Genomic DNA, 24,069 nt, shown 5'->3' with positions numbered 1-24,069 from the left:
TGTTTAAAGCCCATCTGGGTAGGCATCCATGGGCATGACGCTGGAGGAGTGGTCATTGCCACATAGGTTGTCCGGTGGATAGATGGGAGAAGGCCAGTACTGCAAATCAAGAGATCAATGGCCGAATATGTGCCATGAGCCACACCGAAATGTGTGGGGGCACCTGTATTTAAGAAGCGGAGGCGGAGTTGTGACAGTAAATTTTCGACATCCCTATCTCAGCCAGTACGCACAGTGACATCCCGAAAAGGGGTTATAGGCATTAAAATCTCCCAAAAGTAGGAAAGGTTTAGGGAGTTGCTCAATCAGTGCAGTCAATACATTCAGTGGTACTGCACCATTTGCAGAGATTTACTTCCTGTGTTGTCCGTACCCTGACAGCCACAGCTCCAAGAGAAGTTTGAAGGAGCACAGGTTCACTACATACTGAGTTCAGGACATAGACACAAACTCCATCTGACACTCTATTATATTCGCTACGGTTCTTGTAATATACCCTGTAGCCAAGAAGGGCAAGGGGTCCGCATTGCTGGGAACCAGGTTTCCTGGAGGGCAAAGCAGAAGGCAGGTGTAAAGCTTAGCAGTTGTCATAGCTCAGCCACATGGTGGAAAAAAACTGCTGCAATTCCACTGGACAATGACGTGATCGTGAGACTGGGAAGGCATGAAACACTCAATGACGCAGTCTATGCCTCAGGGTCACCTGCTGCCACCAGATGAGTACCTGGGTCTGAGCGCCCAGTGAGATCTATGTCCTCAGCGGAGGCCAGAATCTCCACTTCATCCTCAGATGCAGAGCTTCTAGGTGGCGGTGGTGTGGGTGCTACCGCAGTGCTTTGGTTCTTGGGGGTCTTCTTCTTTTTTGATTTCTCTCACAACTCCTTTGGTTTGTTCGGCTGGGAGGGCTTCACTGATTCAGTCTCAGGGAATGAGGAGGACCATGAAGCCCTACGACCAGCTACCTGTGGTCACTTCAACCACTGGCAGGTGTCAGCTTTGCCACTGGTAGGAACCTGGGAGGGAGTGACCCAAGGGACCCCTTCCTAGTGAGAGGAGCCGACGAAGACATTTGCTTCTCTGGCTGAAAAGTGGGGTCTGAGGTCCCCGATGTTCGGAGGGGGGAGGGGTTGCTCCTGAAGTAGATGGTGCAGGAACAACAGGAAGGGAAGTGTTCCCCACCACAAAGGTGGCAGGCAGGTGGAATCTGATGGCTCTGAGAGCCAACTGTACGCGGCGGAATGGAAGATGGTAGAACCTTTCTCGTAGCGGCGTCATATGTTGATGTCATACGCATAGGATGTAGCCTCTTATATTTTCTCTTAGTCTCGGTGTAGGTCAGTTGGCCCAGGGTCTTGTATTCCATTATTTTCCTTTCTTTCTGGAGAATCCTGCAGTCTGGCAAGCAAGGCAGCTGACACAGATGGGAGGCGGGGCACATGGAGTATTGGGATATACGGCTTCACATCACAGCGGTAGACCATCACCTCGACCTTCTGGGGTAACGTGTCACCCTAGAAGGCCAAGATGAAGGCACCGGTGGCAACCTCATTATCCCTCGGACCCTGGTGGATGCACCGGACGGAATGAACACCTCGGTGCTCTAAATTGGCACGCAACTCATCATCAGACTGAAAAAGCAGTTCCATGTGAAATATGAAACCCTGGACCGTATTTAAGCTCTTATGGGGCATGATGGAAACAGAAACATCTCCCAGCTTGTCACAGGCGAGTAGTGCCCGTGATTGGGCAGAGGATGCTGTTTTGATCAAGGCTGACCCAGATCACATTTTGGACAATCCCTCCACATCCCCAAACTTGTCCTCTAAATGCTCAACAAAAAACTGAGGCTTCAGAAGCATGAAAGATTCCTCATCAGCTCTTCAACATACAAGGTACTGGGGTGAATAAGATGTGCTGCCATCCTTAACCTGGCGTTCCTCCCATGGTGTGGTCAGGGAGGTGAATGATTTGGGGTCATATTTCTGTGCACTGAATTGACCCCATAAATGCTTAGAGACTGCTGGTGTTTAACCAGCACAAGAGATGATGTACAGAGCTTCATTGCGTGTCATCACCCTGATGCCACCCACTAAGACCTGGGGTCCTCCCCACAGGTGCCATCCAGCAGCAGCAAAGGCCACCTGTCAGGATGGCCATTGCCGGGAGTCCTGACGACCCCGGGGGATGGGTATCTACTCCTTGGCATATGTCGGGAGCAACCATGCAGGCATCAGCAGAGCGATCCCTTGGGGTCAGGGGGGCTACAACCAACAGTGTACATGGCAGCTCCACCACAACGGACTGGATACCATGCTGGATATCAGATGCAAACAAGCTAAGAAGTCCATTATAGTCATCAGCGCAGAAAGCGATACCGCACACTGGACGGAGAGAAACACACCCAGGAGGTTGAGCTCGCCCGACACCTGGAGAATGGGTGGAAATGCAGATACATGGTGACAAAGGACGCAAGAGGTCACAGCGCATGATGGACACAATCCACCATGTTGGGTGCCCTTTCCCAGTTGGCTCGCTCTTCGGGAAAATTTTGAAAAATGGAGGTCAAACCCAACAGGGGACCACCACATAAAGGCCGAAATGCGTGAGACTCCTTTTAGTCACCTCTTACGACAGGCAGCAATACCTCGGGTCTATACCAGGTAATGTGTTTGATCAATGTAATTTGTATCTCTTGATATGTGGGATGGATGTAGTATACTATTTTTCCCTTGTCCTGATTCTCTTGTATAGAGCACATACAAGGGTTGGCCAATATTTTTAATACATGTTTATATATTTTTAATAAATGTTTAGAATATTGGGTTTTTCCGAATTCACTCAAAATCTCAAAAGTTATCCCTACAATTCAAAAATGGTGATAAACAACTACCCCAGAACTACCAACCACTTTCTATTGCACCAATATTCACAAAAATATTTGAATCACTTGTTTGCATTCAACTAAGCAATTATTTTGAAAAGCATGACCTCCTTTACTACAATCTATTTGCAGCTGTTCTGCAAATTGTCAATCAGACATTAATAGCTTACTTGTATTATGTGATCGAAGTAAAGCATGTCACTGCATTCATTTTTAACATATTGGAGTATTACGGTGTAGAAAAACCTATATCAGTACTAATTTCTTCCTATCTGAATAACAGAAGACAGTCTGTCTCAATTAGAAATAGACACACCCCCTTAGTAGAAACTAGTGCAGGTGCTCCACAGGTCTCTGTCCTTGGCCCCTTCTTTTCCATTGTGGCTGTCACTGACGTGCTCCACTGTGTATAACAATCTGCTATGCTGATGATACAACCTCACTTACTTCACATCACAGCTTCCCAATTCTTGATAAGATTATGCACGAAACACCTGACTCTGTGTTCAATTGGCCTGCAGCTAGTTAACTTTTTTGTAATCCAGATAAAACCCAAAAGATTATGTTAGGACTGTCTACAAATGTAGATAATAAATGTGTCAAACTCTTACAAATGCATATTGTTGCCAAACTCAGTTGGGAAGAGCGTATCAACCAAGTGTGTAAAAAGTCTCATAAGTATCCTATCTAATGTGGAAACTGTAAGTTATGGTCAGCAATAATTATCTCTGTATAACATATTTCACACCCTTTCAGTCACATATATCATATAGCCTACTCATATGGGGACATTCTCTTCATACCAGTAACATTTTAAAAGCCCAAACAAATATAGACATGTAATATACAAGGCTGGTCCTAAATAGCACTGTCACCCTCTTTTCACCAGGCTTAGGGTACTCTTCTTCTTCTTCTTTTTCTTGTGCCTTTGCCCAACGTTTTCACAGGGTCGGCATGGTTAAGGTCAGATTTGGCATGGTTAATTTAAGGGGTGGCCGGATGGCCTTTCTGTCACCAGTGGCTTAGGATACTATCAGTGGTAAATCTGTATATCTATGAGCCTGCACTCTTTCTTGAAACAACATTAAAGAATGTGTCATCAGAGAAATAATTATGGATATAACACCAGAAATGAGGCAAACATTAACATCCCAAGGCACATGCTAACATGAAATTTGCATAAAGTGAAGCTACCAAAGTTTTTAATAAGTTTCCCCTCACTGCTCAATCCTTGTTATTTTAAAAAAAAAATTCAAATTGAAATTTTATGACTGTCTACCTAAAGTCCATGTTGCAATATGAACGCATTTTATGATATAGCACATGCTAACATTTATATAAAATTATAATTGTGTATAAGAAACTTAATTTGTACATACACTCCTGGAAATGGAAAAAAGAACACATTGACACCAGTGTGTCAGACCCACCATACTTGCTCCGGACACTGCGAGAGGGCTGTACAAGCAATGATCACACGCACGGCACAGCGGACACACCAGGAACCGCGGTGTTGGCCGTCGAATGGTGCTAGCTGCGCAGCATTTGTGCACCGCCGCCGTCAGTGTCAGCCAGTTTGCCGTGGCATACGGAGCTCCATCGCAGTCTTTAACACTGGTAGCATGCCGCGACAGCGTGGACGTGAACCGTATGTGCAGTTGACGGACTTTGAGCGAGGGCGTATAGTGGGCATGCGGGAGGCCGGGTGGACGTACCGCCGAATTGCTCAACACATGGGGCGTGAGGTCATGTTTGGGACTGGATGAAGCGTCGCCTCACGCGGTCTGCACGTCCAGCACGAACGCTGGTCCAACTGAGGCGCCAGGTGGAAATGGCATGGCAAGCCGTTCCACAGGACTACATCCAGCATCTCTACGATCGTCTCCATGGGAGAATAGCAGCCTGAATTGCTGCAAAAGGTGGATATACACTGTACTAGTGCCGACATTGTGCATGCTCTGTTGCCTGTGTCTATGTGCCTGTGGTTCTGTCAGTGTGATCATGTGATGTATCTGACCCCAGGAATGTGTCAATAAAGTTTCCCCTTCCTGGGACAATGAATTCACGGTGTTCTTATTTCAATTTCCAGGAGTGTATATGAACACTAATTTTAATACTTCGATCACAACAATAAGTTGCTATCACTAAGAAAGCCTATTCTACTGCAAGTAGTCAACGACAAATAAAGAATCTGAATCTGAGAGTGGTATAACATTTGCCAAATTAACAAAGTCCAAGTCAGTTTCAATAACGGAAACTATAATCGAGTATTTTAGTCACACGCAACGTGCAATGATTAATTTGTATACTTTCATAGATTCTTGTTGTATGAACTATGTATTCAATTTATATTTTATATTTATGTAACTTTCAGCCAGATCCACAATATCACTACACAAATTAGTAAAGGATAAAAACATTCTGGCATTATTGTCAAGGTACTCAGTCTTAATGTCTTTCTACACTAGGACAACAATTTACATGCAGATATTGAAGTAACATTAGAAGCAAACTGCCTACTGTAAGTTGGAAGTAATGTGCATATTAGTCAAAAACATTGTTATAAAAAGTAATGTAGTATAATTTCTCACAAAGCTCATAAAATATTCTGAAATATAAGTGCAGCACGAGATGATGCATAACACACTGTAATTTATGTCTTGGGCAACTTTCATAAATCTTTACAATTTTAATAGCAACTTTGTCAAAACTATCTTTCCAATAATGTAAAATTATTTCTCAGTTATCGTAACATTACTTACGACGGTGTGACAGTTACCACGTAAGTCAGTTGTTATAAGTTGGTTGTGTGCTCAGTTCTAGAACAGTTTTTGTTGAGAGCAGTCACAGAAAAAGAGTTCAGGCTACAAAAATGTTAACTGCAGCAATGAGGGATTAAAATCAAAGTTCAGTCATCTGATTACAGAGTAGTTAGAATATGACCCAAATCAACACAGTCCTGTGCCAAAACAATACTTTTCACATGAGAGTTAAATTATACAACCAACTTCCTGAAAACATAAATGCAAACACAGAGGTCAAAACCACTGAAAAATCTTTAAAGCCATATTTACAACATAGCTGCTTTTTCTCCAATGAAGAATATTTAAATGTATGAATTGTACTATATAAGTATTTAAATGTACAAGATGCATTATTTGTAGTTTTTTTAATACATATGCATAGATTTCACTTTCACCTACATCCACATAAATCGAATTGTCCAATGTCTTATGCACAAACTGTGTTTGTAAACACGATCAATAAAAATACAATACAACACTGAACCTTGAAGGAATAAATATTTTGTGTTCACAGTTCCAAATTTATATCTGTGGAGCAGTTAGACAATTTGACATGCTATTTTCTGCTATCCCATTATTGCTGTAATGTTTAAGGGTCCCAGGTAGACCCTCAATAATAAACAGTTTTGCTCAACTGGGAATGCAGTTTTTTTACACACATTCACTCACCAAATTTTACAAGTATTAAATAACAAAATAGCACCAACAGCTATTTTCTGTGACCTATCTAAGGCATTTGACTGGGTACTGCACAATATTCTCATAGATAAATTGATAGTTCATGCAACTGATGGAGTAGCCAATCAATGGATGGTGTCATATCTAACCAAAAGAATGCAGAAAGTTGTACTTAGTAATTCAACCAATGTAATCAAGGAAGGTTCTCCTGACTAGTGACAAATCATATATGAGGTTCCCCAAGGTTCAATCTTAAGTCTGCTGCTGTTCCTCGCACACGTAAACGATCTCCCGTCTAATATACGAGAAACAGATTCATTTCTTATTGCATATGACACTAGTATTGTAATCAATCCAAGCATACACAGAGTAACTGAAGAAATGATAACCACTGTTCTTAAAAGCGTCATCAGCTGGTTCTCTGCAAATGGTCTCTCAGTTTCAAATAGACAACAGCATATTCAGTTCTATACGTTTAGAGGTGCTGCACTGATGATTAGTGTCAAGAAATAATAAATTATTTTTTCTGTTTCCAAACTGATGAGAGTTTAAAACTGGAAACCATTTGCACTTGCAACCATTGCAAATCTTGGAAAGACAAACCAGTAAGCTGATGTATTTTGCACATTTTCATTCAATAATATCTTATAGAATAATGTTCTGGGTTAACTCATCTTTAACAAAGTCTTCATTTCACTATAAGGTGCTGTAAGAATAACATGTGGCACTCACCTACAGTTTTGCAGACATCTGTTTAAGAGGTCAGATATTTTGACTACTGCTTCACAGTATAGTTATTGTTTCATTACCATTCAAAACGAACAATAAATTATATAATTCCAATACCAGGAGGGAAAAAAAATCATTAATCCAAATAAGGTTGCCTTCAGCAAAAAAGGGGTGCACAATTCTGTACCAAAAATTTTGATCATTTACTCAATGACATTATGTCTGACATACAGTGAAGTAAAATTTGAAAACAAACTGAAAATGTGTCTCCTGGTCTACTACTCATATACTGTAGAAAAATTCCTGTTACTGTAATGTGTAAAGGTAGCAAGTAAGAATTACTAACTCAAATTTGTATATTTTAAAGTAACAGCGTTCTGCTATACTTCCACATTAATTTGTTATCTGAATCTAAAATGACCCTGTTCCATTTCATCATCATTTATCATGTAATTGATCTATGGAGCATGAAACAAAATATTTCCGAGAAAATACAGAAGTGAAAGGGGTCTGACAATAGGGGTTACTTGTCTACATCTGCTTCTTATAGGTGTCACTGATCGATTACAACAATAGATAGACCAAGAGTTGTCCTAATATGAAGCAGAATTTTAATAGTCTGCTTGTAACATAAGCTTAGTTAATTTTACCAACATAATTATTAGAATCTCAACAGTATTTCAGCCTTTTAAACCAACGTCAGTGGTGTAAATACTGTCTATCAGAATAAATGCATTCTATTCAGAACTGTACTAAAAGGTTGACTGTGGGATGACATTGTGGAGAAGTAGGCATAAAGACTAAAATTGATTGCTAATTATATCAAAGTGTTATTTCTGCCACAGCTGATTTCTGGAAGGTTTATTTCTTTTGCCGCAGTGTTTTTATTTCATCAGGGACTTTCTGAAGTCCCCCCCCCCCCCCCCCCCCACACACATCTCTACCACTATCAACATGAATATCTACATTTCTTGCTGTTCAAACTTAAGTTGCATTCAAATAAAAGATCCAAGTCTCACTGCAATACATGAAAACTGGTAACAAAAACTTGTTATAAATTTTAGTTTATACATACTTTTCTGACATGCTTTCACAAATATCATACACTCCATCTTAATTTTTGATGTCTAAGGTGCTGAAAATTCCTAATTTTTGATGTCTAAGGTGCTGAAAATTCCAAGGACTGCTGAGCCCCACCCCCTCTTCAACTACTCACACACACACCACAGGTTGATCAACACCGTGTGGGCTGGTTGGGGGTCTAAACAGCAAGCTCATCAGACCCTTGGTTAACATGAATTTCATCTGGAGTTAGTGACATCTGCCAGAAATTTAACAGAATTATGAAAGTATGTAGCAGTGCTAAAATTAAGGTATTGAATGCAAAATTGATGCCAGGACTGAAAAATAATTTAGGGAGAAGCAAAATGTTACGGGTTGAGCTATTCCATCAGTCAGAGAAAACGACAAGCCTACCAGGGCTTCTGTGGCAGGAGAAATTTCATCAACATCCAATTCCTGTGAATCTAGTTATGAGAAAGGCAGTTAGAGAGTGCAGAATGTCTTATGCCAGAGGAAGTGACGAGGTTAAAAATGTAATTGACATTAGTCTGACAGAAAATAACAACATAAAGTCAGAGAAATAAACAGGACGTCAGGTATGTTGATGGGGCCAGGGGAGTGTTCTCCTGTGGTTCTGCATATGTTGGAGGCCATCCTTCCCACAGCCATCTCACCCACAACCCACCACAGTCACAGTGTTAAAAAGAGAGAGAGAGAGAACACTATCCATCGGAGATTTACCCCTACAAATGAAAATAGGTAAGGCAGAAAACCTAACATCTTAGATCCATCATGGACAGAAGACATTGACTGGTTAAGTAATTGACAATATCAATGAAATTCTCCAAAAGCCGTGTTACTAAGACATTATTTTATTTTGGTAGCTACCAGTTTCAGCATTTCACTATGCCGTCTTCAGGCCCCATGTGCATCTCTCCAAATAAACAATAATGTCATATAGTGTCACAAATCCCAGGATGTCGTGAATTCAAACGTTTCACTGGTCCTTCATTTGAAGACTTGATAGCAAGTCTTTTTAGCAATTGTTGCGGGACTCAGCTGTTCAACAGAGGATGTCAAATTAAACACCTTTCAGCTGTCAATTGTCAGCCTTATTTGACTGGGCAACCAGTTTCAGCATTTCACTATGCCATCTTCAGGCCTCTGACTGATGTGTAGGAATATTCTACCTCATTTGTGATCAAAACAGGGGCCAGCAACACTGGTAGTATAGTAGATATTTGTTACAGTGACTACTTCAACCCTCACCTGCTGACTTTGAGGCAGGTGATGGTTGAAGTGGTCACTGTAACAAATATCTACTAATACTAGTGTTGCTGGCCCCTGTTTTGATCACAAGCAAGGTAGATTATTCCTACATGTCGCTCAGCTCAGGGGCCTGAAGATGGCATAGTGAAACGCTGAAACTGGTTTCCCAATAAAACAAAGCTGACAATAGATGGTTGAAAGGTGTTTAATTTGACATCATCCAGGAATTAGTTGAGCTATACAACATTATCGTTTATTTGGAGAGATGCATATGGGGCCTGAAGATGGCATAGTGAAATGCTGAAACTGGTAGGCTCCAAAATAAAATAAAGTAACATCTTAGTAAGATTGCAGTTGGAGGATTTCATTGATACTGACAGTTACATCTAAAAGCAGTTAAAATAGTGTCAAAGAGACATGATCAAGACAGCTGGCAAAGGACATACGAGTATGTAAAACTTTATATCTGGTAATGATAAGTACTTTCACAGAGAAAATGGAGGTTAGCACACTTTCTGGGTTGTTTAGGGTGGTCATTTCGTTTCCGCAATTGACAGTGTAATGTGTATGCCAGGAAGGCATATGCCCAAAGCACTGGCATTTAAAACACCACATTGTGGGTGGGAAACATGGGTTCACATCACAGATGATTTCAACCTTTTCTGGAAGTGAAATAAAGAAAGGATGAAACTGCTAATCTCTACATTGTTTTCCAGCAGGCCTTGTTGCATATAACCTACGATGTAGATCTCTCTGTTCTACGAATGTTCATGTACTTATTATTATCATTTTTAGTGTAAGGCCCCAGAGGAAAATTAATCCATGTACCATGTTGAGGATCTTATAGGGTGTGATGGTAAAAGGTGCATCACCAAGTTGTTGACGAGAAGCACCTAGGACTGAGTACAATATGCCGAATTAATTAAGATGGAACTGCCTCATAATTTTAAGGAAAGAGAGTTTGTCAAATAAATTTTGAGTATTTTTCACAAAAAAAAAAAATCACTTAAGAGAGAACCCTTCATCTGTTTAGGCACAAAGACCAATTATGGCAATGACTGTGTGCAAGTCACTCGATTTTGTTTTTCTCCCATGGCACAGCCAAGAATGGAAAATTCCTCGAGTCATAAAAACTGGCTATGAACTACGGTCGGTCTGACAACAATGCAAGGATCTTGCACGCACTAGCTGATAACTTTGGTTGTTTCATAACACCAAATATCTGCCATGATGCCGCTTACTCCAAATGAGGTCTCTTCCCACCCAGTCAGAGCAAAGGCCACCTGGCATGATGGTCACTGCATAGAGGGTCGGTGCTTCCATATGGACAAACACCTACTCTTTGGCAAGTGAGGGGTGATGACAGCTTGTACAGGAGGGCTGCGACTGTTTGAGCGTCTGATGACGATCCCCCCCCCCCCCCCCCCTCCCTCCATATGGACTGGCTACCATACTGCATACTGAGCAAGATTCCCCATACAGCCTACACAAGCTGTAAAACAATTTTTAAGAGGTGGAGGTCCAAACGAATTACATGGTGTAATGTGAGGGAACGATGAGAGAGAAGCCAGAATTGATCTCCTATAAGCAAGCAGAGAATTGGACCTAGAGATTAAGTCGGAACAAGGATATAGTCAGAGTAAAATGGTAGCACAGGAAAGGAGGAAGTACTACAATGGCTTGAGGCTTGTACGCTCAAAAAACCTGAGAGGCTTGTGGGGGAGTAATACCTTATTCCCCAGGAACAGCTTGTGTTGATTTAGTCCAGACAAACTCAAAATCTTAGAGAGAGAAGAAAAGGAAGGAGTTAAGATTAGTGTTTTAATTGCCGTTGACAATGAGGTCATTAGAGACAGAGCACAGGCTAGGTTTGGATAAGGAAATTAGCCATACTGTTTCCAAAGGCAACCGTCATTAGCGATTTAATGAAACCATGGACAACCTGAACCTTGATGGAAATTAAATTGCAGTCTACCTGAATTTGAATTTGTGTCTGATCAGTGTGCCATCTTGCTTTCTGTTTCGTCACAGGTATGTTTAGTAAGTGTGAGAGAATTGCAGAGATACTCATGATCCTTTAATGCTAAAGGCTACAACAGATATATTTTATCACACAGAGGTTCACTGCTAAAATTCTGAGAGCATACATTCATGAAGTATCAGGCAACATTTATTTCCTCCCATACACATCTCACAAAACAACCATAATGGGGAAATTGGAAAAAAGACATTCTGACTCGTCATTTCCAGACAGTTCATGTATATGATTGGAAAATAGAGGTAATGGTGGGAGGTGGGTTGGAGGGGTTGGGGGTGGGTTGAGGGAGGGAGGGGCCGGGAGAGAGAGCAGCAACAGAAGTACCCAGTACTAGTGGAACTAGTTACCTATAGCCTACCATTTATGTATGTCAGCATTCAGAGTTAAACAAAGGCTTACAAAAATACCAGTTTCACCATCAGATCTGACCTGGGCCAGTGACAAGCACACCATACACTTATCTAACTTGAAAATATGTACTACATCAATTAACAAGTAAGGCTTTAGCTATATTTAACAAACGCATTCATAATTAAAGTATTTATGGTTGCTCACAGTATGTGCTGATAATAATGCAGATACAAACCTAACTCTTTCATTATCCCCACAACGTAATGGTTCTTTGGGTGTATTACAGATCCTCCAGTTTCATACTCAAAACCATCAACATTTACAGTTGCCAATCTGCCTCCAATAGCTCCATGTTCATAAACGTCTATTTTAATTCCTTTTGGTCCAAAGAGTTTTCTTAAGAAATATGCTGCTCCTGTTCCACCAATACCTCCACCAATAACTCCTGCAAGTGAGTGATGTGCTTTAATTCATACTCTTTAATCATCAGACTGAGAACAGATTAATAGTGACAAAGAAGGTCAAGTAGTGGAAGAATTTTTGATTTGTTTTGGCAGGACATTATATCCTGTACCTTGTTATGAAGCATAATTTTTTAAGTGCTTTAAAACTAAGTGACAGTTGACCCCCTCCCCTCCAAATTAATCTAATAACAGAATGAAGCCCAAATAATTCATATCTGTAAATTAACGTGGTTTATTGTAATTCAAGTACAAACAATGTGTAACAAACACCTAAACAATTCAAACTTTTAGAAATTGAATATGGTTTGTGGATGTGCGTACTGCTGAGTGAAAATAAATGACCAGAGGCTGGTGAATTTACTGTTTCTTGCATGATGCAAAATGGAGAAAATTCTTACAAAAGGGACAAAAGTAAAAGGCCTGGACTGTCTGTAGTATCTGGTAAAACGATATTACATGCATTTCATATCAAGCTGTAACACATATAAAGCAACGGCAGTTCACCAGTTACGTGGAACAGAACTTATACGAAAATCCACAGGTGGTAAACGTATTTTTTTAACACACTGTGCATTTGTCCTCACGTTCCTAAACTTTGACACCGACTAATACAGTATATTCTCTTGTCCTCTACGGCCTGAGTTTCCAACGAATGACGGGACGGGTTAGGAACTTTATTCTCATTTCTCTACCATTCGGCTCAGACAATTTTACTTTTAGGGATGCCGGTATCCGCAGAACGCCTTACTAACATGTCGCTTAAACCACTGTGGGTACTACAGGAGAAAGCTGACGAAGGCTTAATGAGATTCGGTTGCAGTTGTAAACTTCAGCTGTCATTATCTAATCGTTTTACCGGCATACTAGCATACAGTACATAGTTTGAAATTGCACCTTACAGAAAATCGGCATTCGATTCCCTGAACCGTACCTATTCTCGGTACTGCAGCATTAACTTCCAGTTGCAAGCAAAAGCTCAGCAGAAATATACCAAACACCTGCTTCGCTCTCATTATTAACAGCTACACCTGACCTATCTCCAAACTTCACAGTTCACACTGTGCCTTCTGCCTGGTATAAGTAAACGCAATTGACTTGACGGAGGTCACTAACGGCAATCGACCCATCGAAGTAGAAGAAGTTGGGGCAGCAGGAGGCAAAACACGGGCACAAGCGGCCCGCGTGCTTTCTCCTTTGCCCCGCGATTGTTTTATCATTCGGAATTATTTTAATTTAGTGACAAAACTGAATTACGAGTAACAACTACAACCGAAGAAACACCGATCGTGACGTCAATTACCACCAGTGCGCCACAAGTGTCGGCCGATCCAGCGAAACAAGTTATTCTGCGTCTAAGGTGCTACATGCAACAACTATTTTGTTTTCAATTTCGGAAAGTACGAGGGTTTTTTATTTAACGCACTCGAGTTCACAAAGCTAAATAGCGCGTGTGCAACACAATAATACTTTCAGTGTTGTAGCACTTACCATATGGAATCAAATGTATTGTGATAGGCGGTGCAAATGACGTTTACTGCAACTAAAGCAGGCCTGCAATGAGGGTTTTGAAAGATTAACTTCGAAATAACCCACAGATTATCTTCTTCCTTGTGGCCATTCCATCGAGGCATGATTTAATAGAAAAATCGTTTGTCAGTATTGAAATAAAGAACATTGACAGGAAACTACAAAAAAATTCTAAATTATTTCGCAATTCCACTATTATACTAGTTGACAGCTCGGCAAGAGAGCACTTCAAAACTCAAAACAAGTATAAAGAAGCCATGTATACCAAAATAATAAAAGCTGTTATGTTAACAAGTAAAGTACACAACATTCTAATTCCCTTGCCAACAGTGGCAAGTTTAGTAGACCGAACAGTGCCTGTGGAAATCAATCAACAGTATTACGGTACTACAACAACCTATGTACAGCAACAGTGATCTTGAAATCTCAAAACATACCCCTGAAACTTACTACTACTGTCCCCCTGTATTCATCAGCAGCAGTGTCAATAACTTCATCTGCTGTTGTCCTTCCATCATTGGCTCAAGACCTATCGTCAGTGTTAGTCTCGTCGCAGCTTTCAGCAGTGCAAGACCCTTAGTCATCTCATGTGCCTCCACCACCATCAGCAGTCACAGAGGCAAGCAGACGAAGCAATGGAAACGCACACCTCTACAAGATTATTGGTATCTGGCCTCAGTTCCAGAACCAACTTAAGTCAGAAACCTGCAAGTACAATTCATATAATCTCTAACTGCAATTTATAACAAAACAGTGAATGTAAAGATGGCGCCGGTAGGATTTCGTGGTGATAGGATGCTCCAAAATCAGTTGAAATGGAATGGTTCTTGGCGCAAAAAGTGTAAAAAGCGTGTAGTCAAAGGAATTCGGCGCATTAAGTGCAGCTTTTGGTTACATGAGAAGTGCGCAAACGTGTGTTTGAAATTTATAAATGACGAATTTCAGTGTACATGCCTCGACAAGTGCAAAGTGTCTTGCCAAAGATGATCTACATATGAATAGGTTGGGCTCAAAAATATTCAGTAAGATGTTCATTGATACTTGCCAGGTACTAAAAAATAAGGTCAACTGATAAGTAGTGATGGGGGTGAAAAAACTTGTGTAGCATTAAGAAACACAAAACCAAACCATTATCTGGAAAGAAATGTGCTAAAGCCCATAACTAATATTCAAAGTAGGTATGTTATCCACTTGAATATAAATGGTTTAAACACTGATGTTTCAAACAGTAAAATCTCCAAAATAGATAAATTGAAAATCATTCTGTCAGAATGTGCATATATTAGGGTTGTTTGTTTTAATGAGCACTAGTTTACTGAGGACACTATTAAAATTCCAAACAAAATAGGGAACTTCAGGTTAGCAAGTAGCTTTTGCAGAAGAAATAAGTCGTGTGGAGGCTCATCTATACTTCTTCAAAGTGTTAAAAATCATGAGACCAGAACTGTTTAAATGATTTAAATGAAGAATGTGTGTTTGAGAGCTGTTGTGTAGAAATAGTGGACTCACTAGCAAATGTTATAATAATCTCAATATACAGAATTCTAGGGACATCAACAACACAACTATTCTTATCTAAGCTTCAAATTATGCTAGAAGACCTTCATAGAGAAAAAAGTAATAGTTGCTGATTTTAATATTGATATCACATGTGATAGTAGCCACACTTCAAGATTCATTGACTTAGTAAAGAAATATGGTGTCAAACTGAATTTCTTTGAATCTACAGAGACAATGGGTAACCAGCAACATGTATTGACTATGTTCTAACTAATTATGTACATGAAGATGTGTATAAATTTTGTCTAGATATAGGTATTTCAGGTCATTGTTCATTGAGCTGCCACAGACAGATATGAAAATTTCATGTATGAGAACCCATATGAGCAGGAACTTTAGCAAAAGAAAACTTGCTAACATTTAGTGAAAAGCTAAAAGAGAAAACATTGCCTTTTGATCATTGTAACTCAAGTGACAAAAACTTGGAGAAATTCTTAAATAGTTTTCTTGGTGTCTTTAATGAAACATTTTCACCTAGACTCTGCAGCAATAAAATAACAAATAAAGTAAAGAGGATTACCCAGGGCATAAAAATTTCCAGTGTAAGGAAAAGGCAACTGCACAGAGAACTAAAATATAATAATAAAGATACTGATTTCATTAAATATGTTGGCCTCTATAAAACCATACTTAAAAGAGTTGTGAGCTCAGGAAAACAACAGACAAGTAACAGGCTAATTTTACATCAAAAAAATATGACAAAGGCTGTGTGGTCAGTCATTATATCTGGTTTAGGTAGTAAAGTCTGTAACCAAAAAATTTCAAAAATTGACTTTGAAGGAAACACTATTGTAAATCCAACTCAAATACCAGAGTACATTAATTAATTCTTTATAAATGCAGCAGTTTGATGTTAATGTAACAGATTATCACAACATAGTTAATCCCTTTGGCCTAGGTGAAAACCCTGAAAACTTTGCAAAATTCTCAAAAGTTTCTGTGGAGGATGTAGAAATGCTATTCTAACATTAAGACACAAAAAATCTGCAGGTTGGGATGGAATATCCACCAAGGTTATTTAAGTGATATGCAATAGAATTGCAAACCCATTAGCTCAAATAATAAATCAATGTTTTGAAAAGGGCTTTTTCCCAGAGGTACTGAAATATGCTGAAGTCAAACCACTCTTCAAGACAGGATCAAGAGGGATCATGGGAAATTATCGTCCTATCTCGATTCCCCCAGTCCTATCTAAAATATTTGAATAACTTGCTATTGTACAAATCCAAAACATTACAAAATATTCTGTTATTTTAAACAATAAATTTGGTTTTTAGCAGGGGAAAACCACCATACATGCAATTAACAGTTTCATTACGAAGATAAGTACATGATTAGACAAGAGAAATAAGGTGGCAGGAATTTTCTGCGACCTCACAATGGGGTTTGATTCTGTAAACCATGCACTGCTTGTTTACAAACTTGAAAAGTATATCATTAATGGCAGTGCCCTACAATGGCTTAAATCCTACTTACGCAACAGAAAGCAAAGAAATAGCATCTCTTCAAATGGCTAATATTATTTTTCTGACTGGAAAAAATATCTCAGGGTGTTCCACAATGCTCCAAATTAGGCCCAGTCCTATTTCTCTTTTTTGTTAATAACTTACCTTAAAATATCAGCTCCCAATTAGTTCTGTTCATAAATGATACTTCTGTCTTAGTTGAAGATCAGGATTCAGGAAAAATTCCCAAATCTGTGATCAGTACCCTCAGTGCCTAAGAAACATGGTTTCCGCTATTTGGGTTGAATCTAAACATATCTAAGACTGATGTAATGCAGTTCAAAACCAAACACTCAAAATGTGAGCACATTAAGATTGTACACAACAATCAAGATATAGAAGCATTTTACTCAGTCAAATTCTAAGGTTTAAATGTACATAAAATTCGAGCTTACAGGCACACATCGAATACCTGGCAAACAAACTGAGCAATTTTGCGTTTGCAATGCGAATATTATCAACTTCAGCTGATATGGACACATGAAAAGTAGCATATACAAGCTACTTTGAATCCATTATTAGGTATGGTATTGTTTTTTGAGGTAACTCAACGAACATAGTGCAGATACTAAAAATACAAAAAAAATCTTTCGGAATATGTGCACTGCAAATCACAAAGAGCCATGTCAACCATTATTTAGGAAACTTGAAATATTAACTCTGCCATCCTTATACATATATGAGATTATTATATTTTTGTACACCAGACATGAATTATTTGAGGCAAACCATTTTGTCCATTCACACGAGACTAGAATGAAAGCATATTTTATGTTCCCCACCCACCACATTAGACTGTATGCCCAGGGACTTCTGTAGATGGGAATGAAAATTTGTAATAGATTAAAGGGGAAAAAGTTCATGCAGATGAATTTAGATTCACTTAAAATAAAACTATATGAGGTACTGACACTATTACTCAGTGGATGAATTCATGCAGGACAAACTGGAACTTTGAGCTGGATACAGTGTGTTACATATTCCAAGAAATATTCTTTTAGTGTTATTATTTACTGTAGTGCTATTATTTATTAATGTAAAATTCATTGTAACTGTATAACAAATTTTTGACATTTTTCCTGTACACAAACCAAATGGATTGAAATGTACATCATGAGATGAATAAAACACAATTCAACAATTCATAATAAAGAGTTTAGGAAATGGCAAGCTTTGTATTTTTCATCAGAATAGAATGGTTCTAAGAAACAAACTGGACCAGGTGCCTGTTTGCATTAATGACAGCAATGCAATAAACAATGTCCATATATTATGTTTTACTGAACATCATTTGAAGGAAATGACTGAAATTGTAAAACTATATAACTACAAATTAGCAGTTTTTACACTACTTATGCAATGGATAAAGATGGAGTAATAACATATATTAAAAATAATACAGTGTACTAATCTATAGATGTGAGAAATTATTATATTGATCAACATTTTGAGGCCTGTTGCATTGAATTCCACGTCAATACTCTACCTGTTTATCTGGTTACTGTTTACAGATCTCTCTCAGGGAAGCATAATACATTCCTGAAGCAAAAAGAATTACGTTTAACTTGTTTGTTCTCCAACACCAAATAAGTTATCATGCTTGTGACTTTAATGTCTTAATTTTCTTACTTGAAAAGATAGAACAGATTTTCAAAACATAATGAGGTCTTTTAATTCAATGGCAGTTGTCGACTTCCCCACAAGAGTTACAGAGGGCTGCAGAAACCTGATTGACTTAATATTTGCACATTGTTACAGGATTGATGATATATGTGTAGCACAAAGCTTAAAAAATCTTTCTGGCCATGATGGGCAACTGTTAAAAATGAATTAAGTAAGTCATGTTAACAAGAGTAGTTTTATCAATAGATCTTGTAGACTAATCAACACTGAGGATCTATAAACCTCCAGCTGATATTTGCAACAGTTATAATGGGACACAACACCGTGTGAGGTGGCGCAGTGGTTAGCACTCTGGACTCGCATTCGGGAGGACGAAGGTTCAATCCCATGTCCGGCCATCCAGATTTAGGTTTTCCGTGATTTCCCTACATCACTTCAGGCAAATGCCGGGATGGTTCTTTTGTAAGGGCACGGCCGATTTCCTTCCCCATCCTTCCCTAATTCGAGCTTGTGCTCCGTCTCTAACGACCTCGTTGTCGACTGGACGTTAAACACTAATTTCCTCCTCCTCTTTATAATTGGACACTGTATATAAGCCTAAAAATATCAGAGATAAATTTAACCTATTCCTCAATGAATTTGTTACTGTTTTTGTAGGTGTATTTCCTCAGAGAATTTCAAAGAACGCCCACCTGAGTACAGGAAACAGTGTCTCATTAAGGGAATCAAAACACCAATAAAACAAAGAGAATGCGTAATCTCTAAATAACTTACGGGTTTGCTGCCGGGTGACGTCGTCGACCACTGCTGATATTTCGACAGGAACACACCCTGCCATTCTCAAGGCAGAGCTTAGGAGGGAATCTTGTCGTATGTTGATTGGGGCCCGTCCACCCAAGTGTAACATTACAGCAGCTGAGGTGGCTGCTTTACGTTCACTCAGAATGGATCCTGATATTGTTATTTTACCTGTGGACAAGGGAAATGCCACGGTTTTGTTGTACAAGCACGATTATAGTTAAACGATGATGTGTCTAGTTTCTGATTTGGCATATTGCAAGATCGGTGCTGACCCTGCTAAGAGTGTTGAGAGAAAGACTAATAACCTCCTGAAGAAAAGTTCATTGTCACAGGAGACTATCAAGAGTCTTAATTCTTACTGTGCTGTACCACCTAGATTATATGGCCTCCCTAAAGTCCATAAAGAGGCTGTCCCATTCAAGCCTATTGTTTCTAATGTTGGTGATCTGACATATTGTGTAACTAAAGATCTTGCTAGTTTGTTGAGCCCACTAGTAGGAAGGTGTGAACACCACATTAAGAACTCTGCAGATATCTTATGTTGATTGCAGGGACTGTGTTTGAATAACTCTGATATTTTAGTCAATTTTGATGTGGTTTCTCTTTTCACTCGCATTCCTCTCCCTGATTCGTTGCAGCTAATTGAGGTTAAGTTTGGTGTCGAGTTAACAAATTTGTTTCGACATGTGCTGACTTCCACTTACTTTTTATTCAATGGTCAGTACTATGAACAAAATGATGGTGTTGCAATGTGAAACCCATTGCCACCTATTGTGGCCAATTTATTTACGGAGGACTTTGAGGAACATGCATTGGAGTCAGCGACCTAGAAACCTGTGTGTTTTTCAGATATGTAGACGATACTTTTGTTGTTTGGCCTCATGGTAGTGAGAATTTAAACCGGTTTTTGGAACACCTGAATTCAATCCACCTGAATATTCAGTACACTATGGAGGTGGAAAAGAATAGATGCCTTCCCTTCCTTGATGTGTTGGTCAGGAGGAAGACTGATGGTACGTTGGGACATTCTGTTTATAGGAAGCCTACTCACACTGACTTGTATCTCTGAGCTGATAGCTGTCACCATCCAGCTCAGCGTGAAGGAGTACTTCGTACCTTGGTTCACAAGGCCGACGTTATCTCAGACCCTGAAAGTTTGGCATCTGAGCTATCACATCTCGAAGTTACCTTTCGTCAGAATGGTTATAGTGAAAGGCAGATCAAATGTGCGTTACGCTATCAGCCTTCTGTGCAACGGGTGAGTGACGATAGCAACGAAGTGGCACCTAAGTCTACGACCTTTTGCCTTACGCAGGAAGCATTTCCAACAGGATTGGCCGTATTTTGCAGAAATATGATGTGAAATGTGTTTCTCGACCACCTTCTAAGATTAAGGCCCTGTTGGCGTCCGTTAAAGATGATGTCGGTTTACATAAGGCTGGTGGCTATCATATTCCTTGCAGTTGTGGCATGTCATATATTGGTCAGACAATCAGGACTGTAGAAGACCGGTGTATTGAACATAAGCGTCACACACGCTTACAACAGCTGAGCAAATCCGCTATTGCAGAACATTGCCTTGACACCGGTCATCCTATGGAATACAACATCACGGAGATTCTGGCTGGCGCGTCCAGCTATTGGGATAGTGTTATTAAGGATGCTGTTGAAATCAAGCTATAAAGCAACCTTATAAACAGAGATGGTGGATTTTCTTTAAATGCTGCTTGGAATCCCGCACTGTCTCTCGTCAAAAAACAGAGGGACCGAATTAGTGCTACCTCACCTGTTGATTAATAGTCACTATCGATATTTCTGATGTAGGTTATCTTTGTTTGTGTTGACACTTGTTCTGTGTGTGGTATCTTCGTTGTTTCTCCTCTGTGAACTGAGGTATTCAATTCCCTTGCACATTTCTTCCTCCTTAGTCCTTGCATTTGTGCCTTGAGAATGGCAGGGTGTATTCCTGTCGAAATATCGGCGGTGGTCGACGACGTCACCTGGCAGCAAACCCGTAAGTTATTTGAACATTAAATTCGCCAGGAAAAGTTAAGGTCTCAGAATGTGTAATGTTTTACTCAGGAATTATAACAAACCACAGGATAGGGAGCACTACAGATTGTACTGTTGCATCCTAAAGAATGTCATTAAAAATCCAAGTGCTCCTTTACCAAAACCGAAATTTAAACCTTAGAAATAAAATAGAAACTATTTGGAAGGTGGTCAAAAGGGAGACAGGAAAAATTTCAGAGATACAGACAGTATTGGACAGTGTTATAACAGAAGCGTGGTAAATAAAGGTGATATAGTTGTCAATATCTTCAACAACCTTTTTTTGACAGCAGCTGATCAAATTGGTTGTAAAGAATCTTCTTCAAAAACATAACAAGAACATAAATAGTCAGATGTATACACCTTATATTTCAACCAATGAGACTGGAAAGGTAATAAAGCAAATGAAAAATTAATATTATATCTATGAAATTACTGAAGCATTGCTGCGAACTTATTCTTGCAATCCCTGCGTATTTAATGAGTCTATAAACAGAGATCCTGTCCACAATAGATCCAAATATGCAACTCTTAAGCCACTGTTCAAACACGCTGATTTAGCTGAGATATCCAACTACTGGCCAATTTCATTGCTAACATGTCTTTCTAAAATCATAGAGAAACTTATGTTCAAGATAAACAAAGATCATCTTAATAAACATAACATTCATAATAAAAATCACTTTGGATTCCAAAAGAGTATTTCAACTGAACATGCCATTTTCGCATTTGCCAACCAACAAATAATAAAATGTCATCAGTTGCAATTTTTTGTGATCTGTCTAAAGCATCCGACTGCATAGATCACAAAATTCTACTTATGAAGGCTGAGCACTGTGGCTTATATGGTAAAGTAGGCACCCTGCCTGCTCTGACAGGAACACAGTGAAATATGGAGTATCACAGGGCTCAGTGGTCGATCCATTACTATTCCTAATGTTTAACAATGATCTGCCATGGCGTGTGTCAAAAAGAGCACACTCCACTCTGTTTGCGGATGAGACAAACAGTATGTTAGAGTAAGTACTAAACTGAAATCTACAGAACTCTGCAAATGATATATACTAAGTTGGTTCACCTCTAATGGTCTGTCCCTCAATGTTAACAAAACTGAGCAACAACTCAACAACAACGTTTACAACAATTACAAATGACATCTAATCCAATACAAATATGGACATTTTCGTTCCAAATTTGGTTTTTAGTAAATAACTTGAAAACTATTAGAGGTAGCTTAGTGGAGTCACATAGTTAATACTTTTATATCAAGCTGAGGCTACATGCGAATTTTCATCTTTCTGATAAGGGGAACTCACAACACTAGGATCACAGATTTACTTAAAACTTTGCACAGCTTTAGGAGGTTATTAAAACAACATAATGTGCACGTAATAAGATGCACTACTATGACAATTCCAATAAAATGGCAAGTTTTATGAATGTATTATATGACATATATCTGTGCGAATTTGATTACCGAAAGAAGTAATGTGGTCAAGTGGTTAGCACTCACGCTCTGTGCACGAATCATAGATGAGACGATGGTTCTGTTATAACTAGGAATAACACAATAAATATATCACTGCTCTATTGTTTGTTGACACAACAGTGATACAAATAATTCTGTTACCAAGTACCAAGCTGTAGATGAACAGTTAATGCAAAATTATACAGGATGTTACAAAAAGGTATGGCCAGACTTTCAGGAAACATTTCGCACACACAAATAAAGAAAAGATGTTATGTGGACATGCATTCAGAAACACTTAATTTCCATGTTAGAGCTCATTTTAGTTTCGTCAGTATGTCTTCCACCTAAGCTCAATGGAGCACGTTATCATGATTTCATATGGGATACTCTACCTGTGCTGCTAGAACATGTGCCTTTACAAGTACGACACAACATGTGATTCATGCACGATGGACCTCCTGCACATTTCAGTCGAAGTGTTTATATGCTTCTCAACAACAGATTCGGTGACCGATGGATTGGTAGAGGCGGACCAATTCCATGGCCTCCACACTCTCCTGACCTCAACCCTCTTGACTTTCATTTATGGGGGCATTTGAAAGCTCTTGTCTACACAACCCCGGTACCAAATGTAGAGACTCTTCGTGCTTGTATTGTGGACGGCTGTGATACAATACGCCATTCTCCAGGGCTGCATCAGCGCATCAGGGATTCCATGCAACAGAGGGTGGATGCATGTATCCTCGCTAACGGAGGACATTTTGAACATTTCCTGTAACAAAGTGTTTGAAGTCACGCTGGTATGTTCTGTTGCTGTGTGTTTCCATTCCAAGATTAATGTGATTTGAAGAGAAGTAATAAAATGAGCTCTAACATGGAAAGTAAGCGTTTCCGGACACATGTCCACATAACATATTTTGTTTCTTTGTGTGTGAGGTATGTTTCCTGAAAGTTTGGCCGTACCTTTTTGTAACACCCTGTATAAATACACTCCTGGAAATTGAAATAAGAACACCGTGAATTCATTGTCCCAGGAAGGGGAAACTTTATTGACACATTCCTGGGGTCAGATACATCACATGATCACACTGACAGAACCACAGGCACATAGACACAGGCAACAGAGCATGCACAATGTCGGCACTAGTACAGTGTATATCCACCTTTCGCAGCAATGCAGGCTGCTATTCTCCCATGGAGACGATCGTAGAGATGCTGGACGTAGTCCTGTGGAACGGCTTGCCATGCCATTTC

At 39.5% G+C, this 24,069-nt stretch overlaps 1 protein-coding gene across 1 annotated transcript in view; it reads right to left on the bottom strand.

The window, feature by feature from the left end:
• LOC126174592 (prenylcysteine oxidase 1-like) overlaps positions 1–13,374 on the bottom strand; it is a 74,072-nt gene extending 60,698 nt beyond the window's left edge. Inside the window, exons 1-2 of the mRNA XM_049921047.1 lie at positions 13,208–13,374; positions 12,048–12,257 (exon numbers count right to left, since the gene is read on the bottom strand). Of these exons, the coding sequence (XP_049777004.1) occupies positions 12,048–12,257; positions 13,208–13,289 (292 nt within the window). The 5' untranslated portion in view covers positions 13,290–13,374. The remainder of the gene's footprint in view (positions 1–12,047; positions 12,258–13,207) is intronic.
• Between the last annotated feature and the right edge of the window lie 10,695 nt (positions 13,375–24,069).

This window comes from Schistocerca cancellata, chromosome 1 (genome assembly GCF_023864275.1).
Source record: "Schistocerca cancellata isolate TAMUIC-IGC-003103 chromosome 1, iqSchCanc2.1, whole genome shotgun sequence".
In the NCBI taxonomy this organism is placed as follows: Eukaryota; Metazoa; Arthropoda; class Insecta; order Orthoptera; family Acrididae; genus Schistocerca; species Schistocerca cancellata.
The sequence above is the reverse complement of the archived record's forward strand: the minus strand, read 5'-3'. Positions and strand labels throughout refer to the sequence as shown.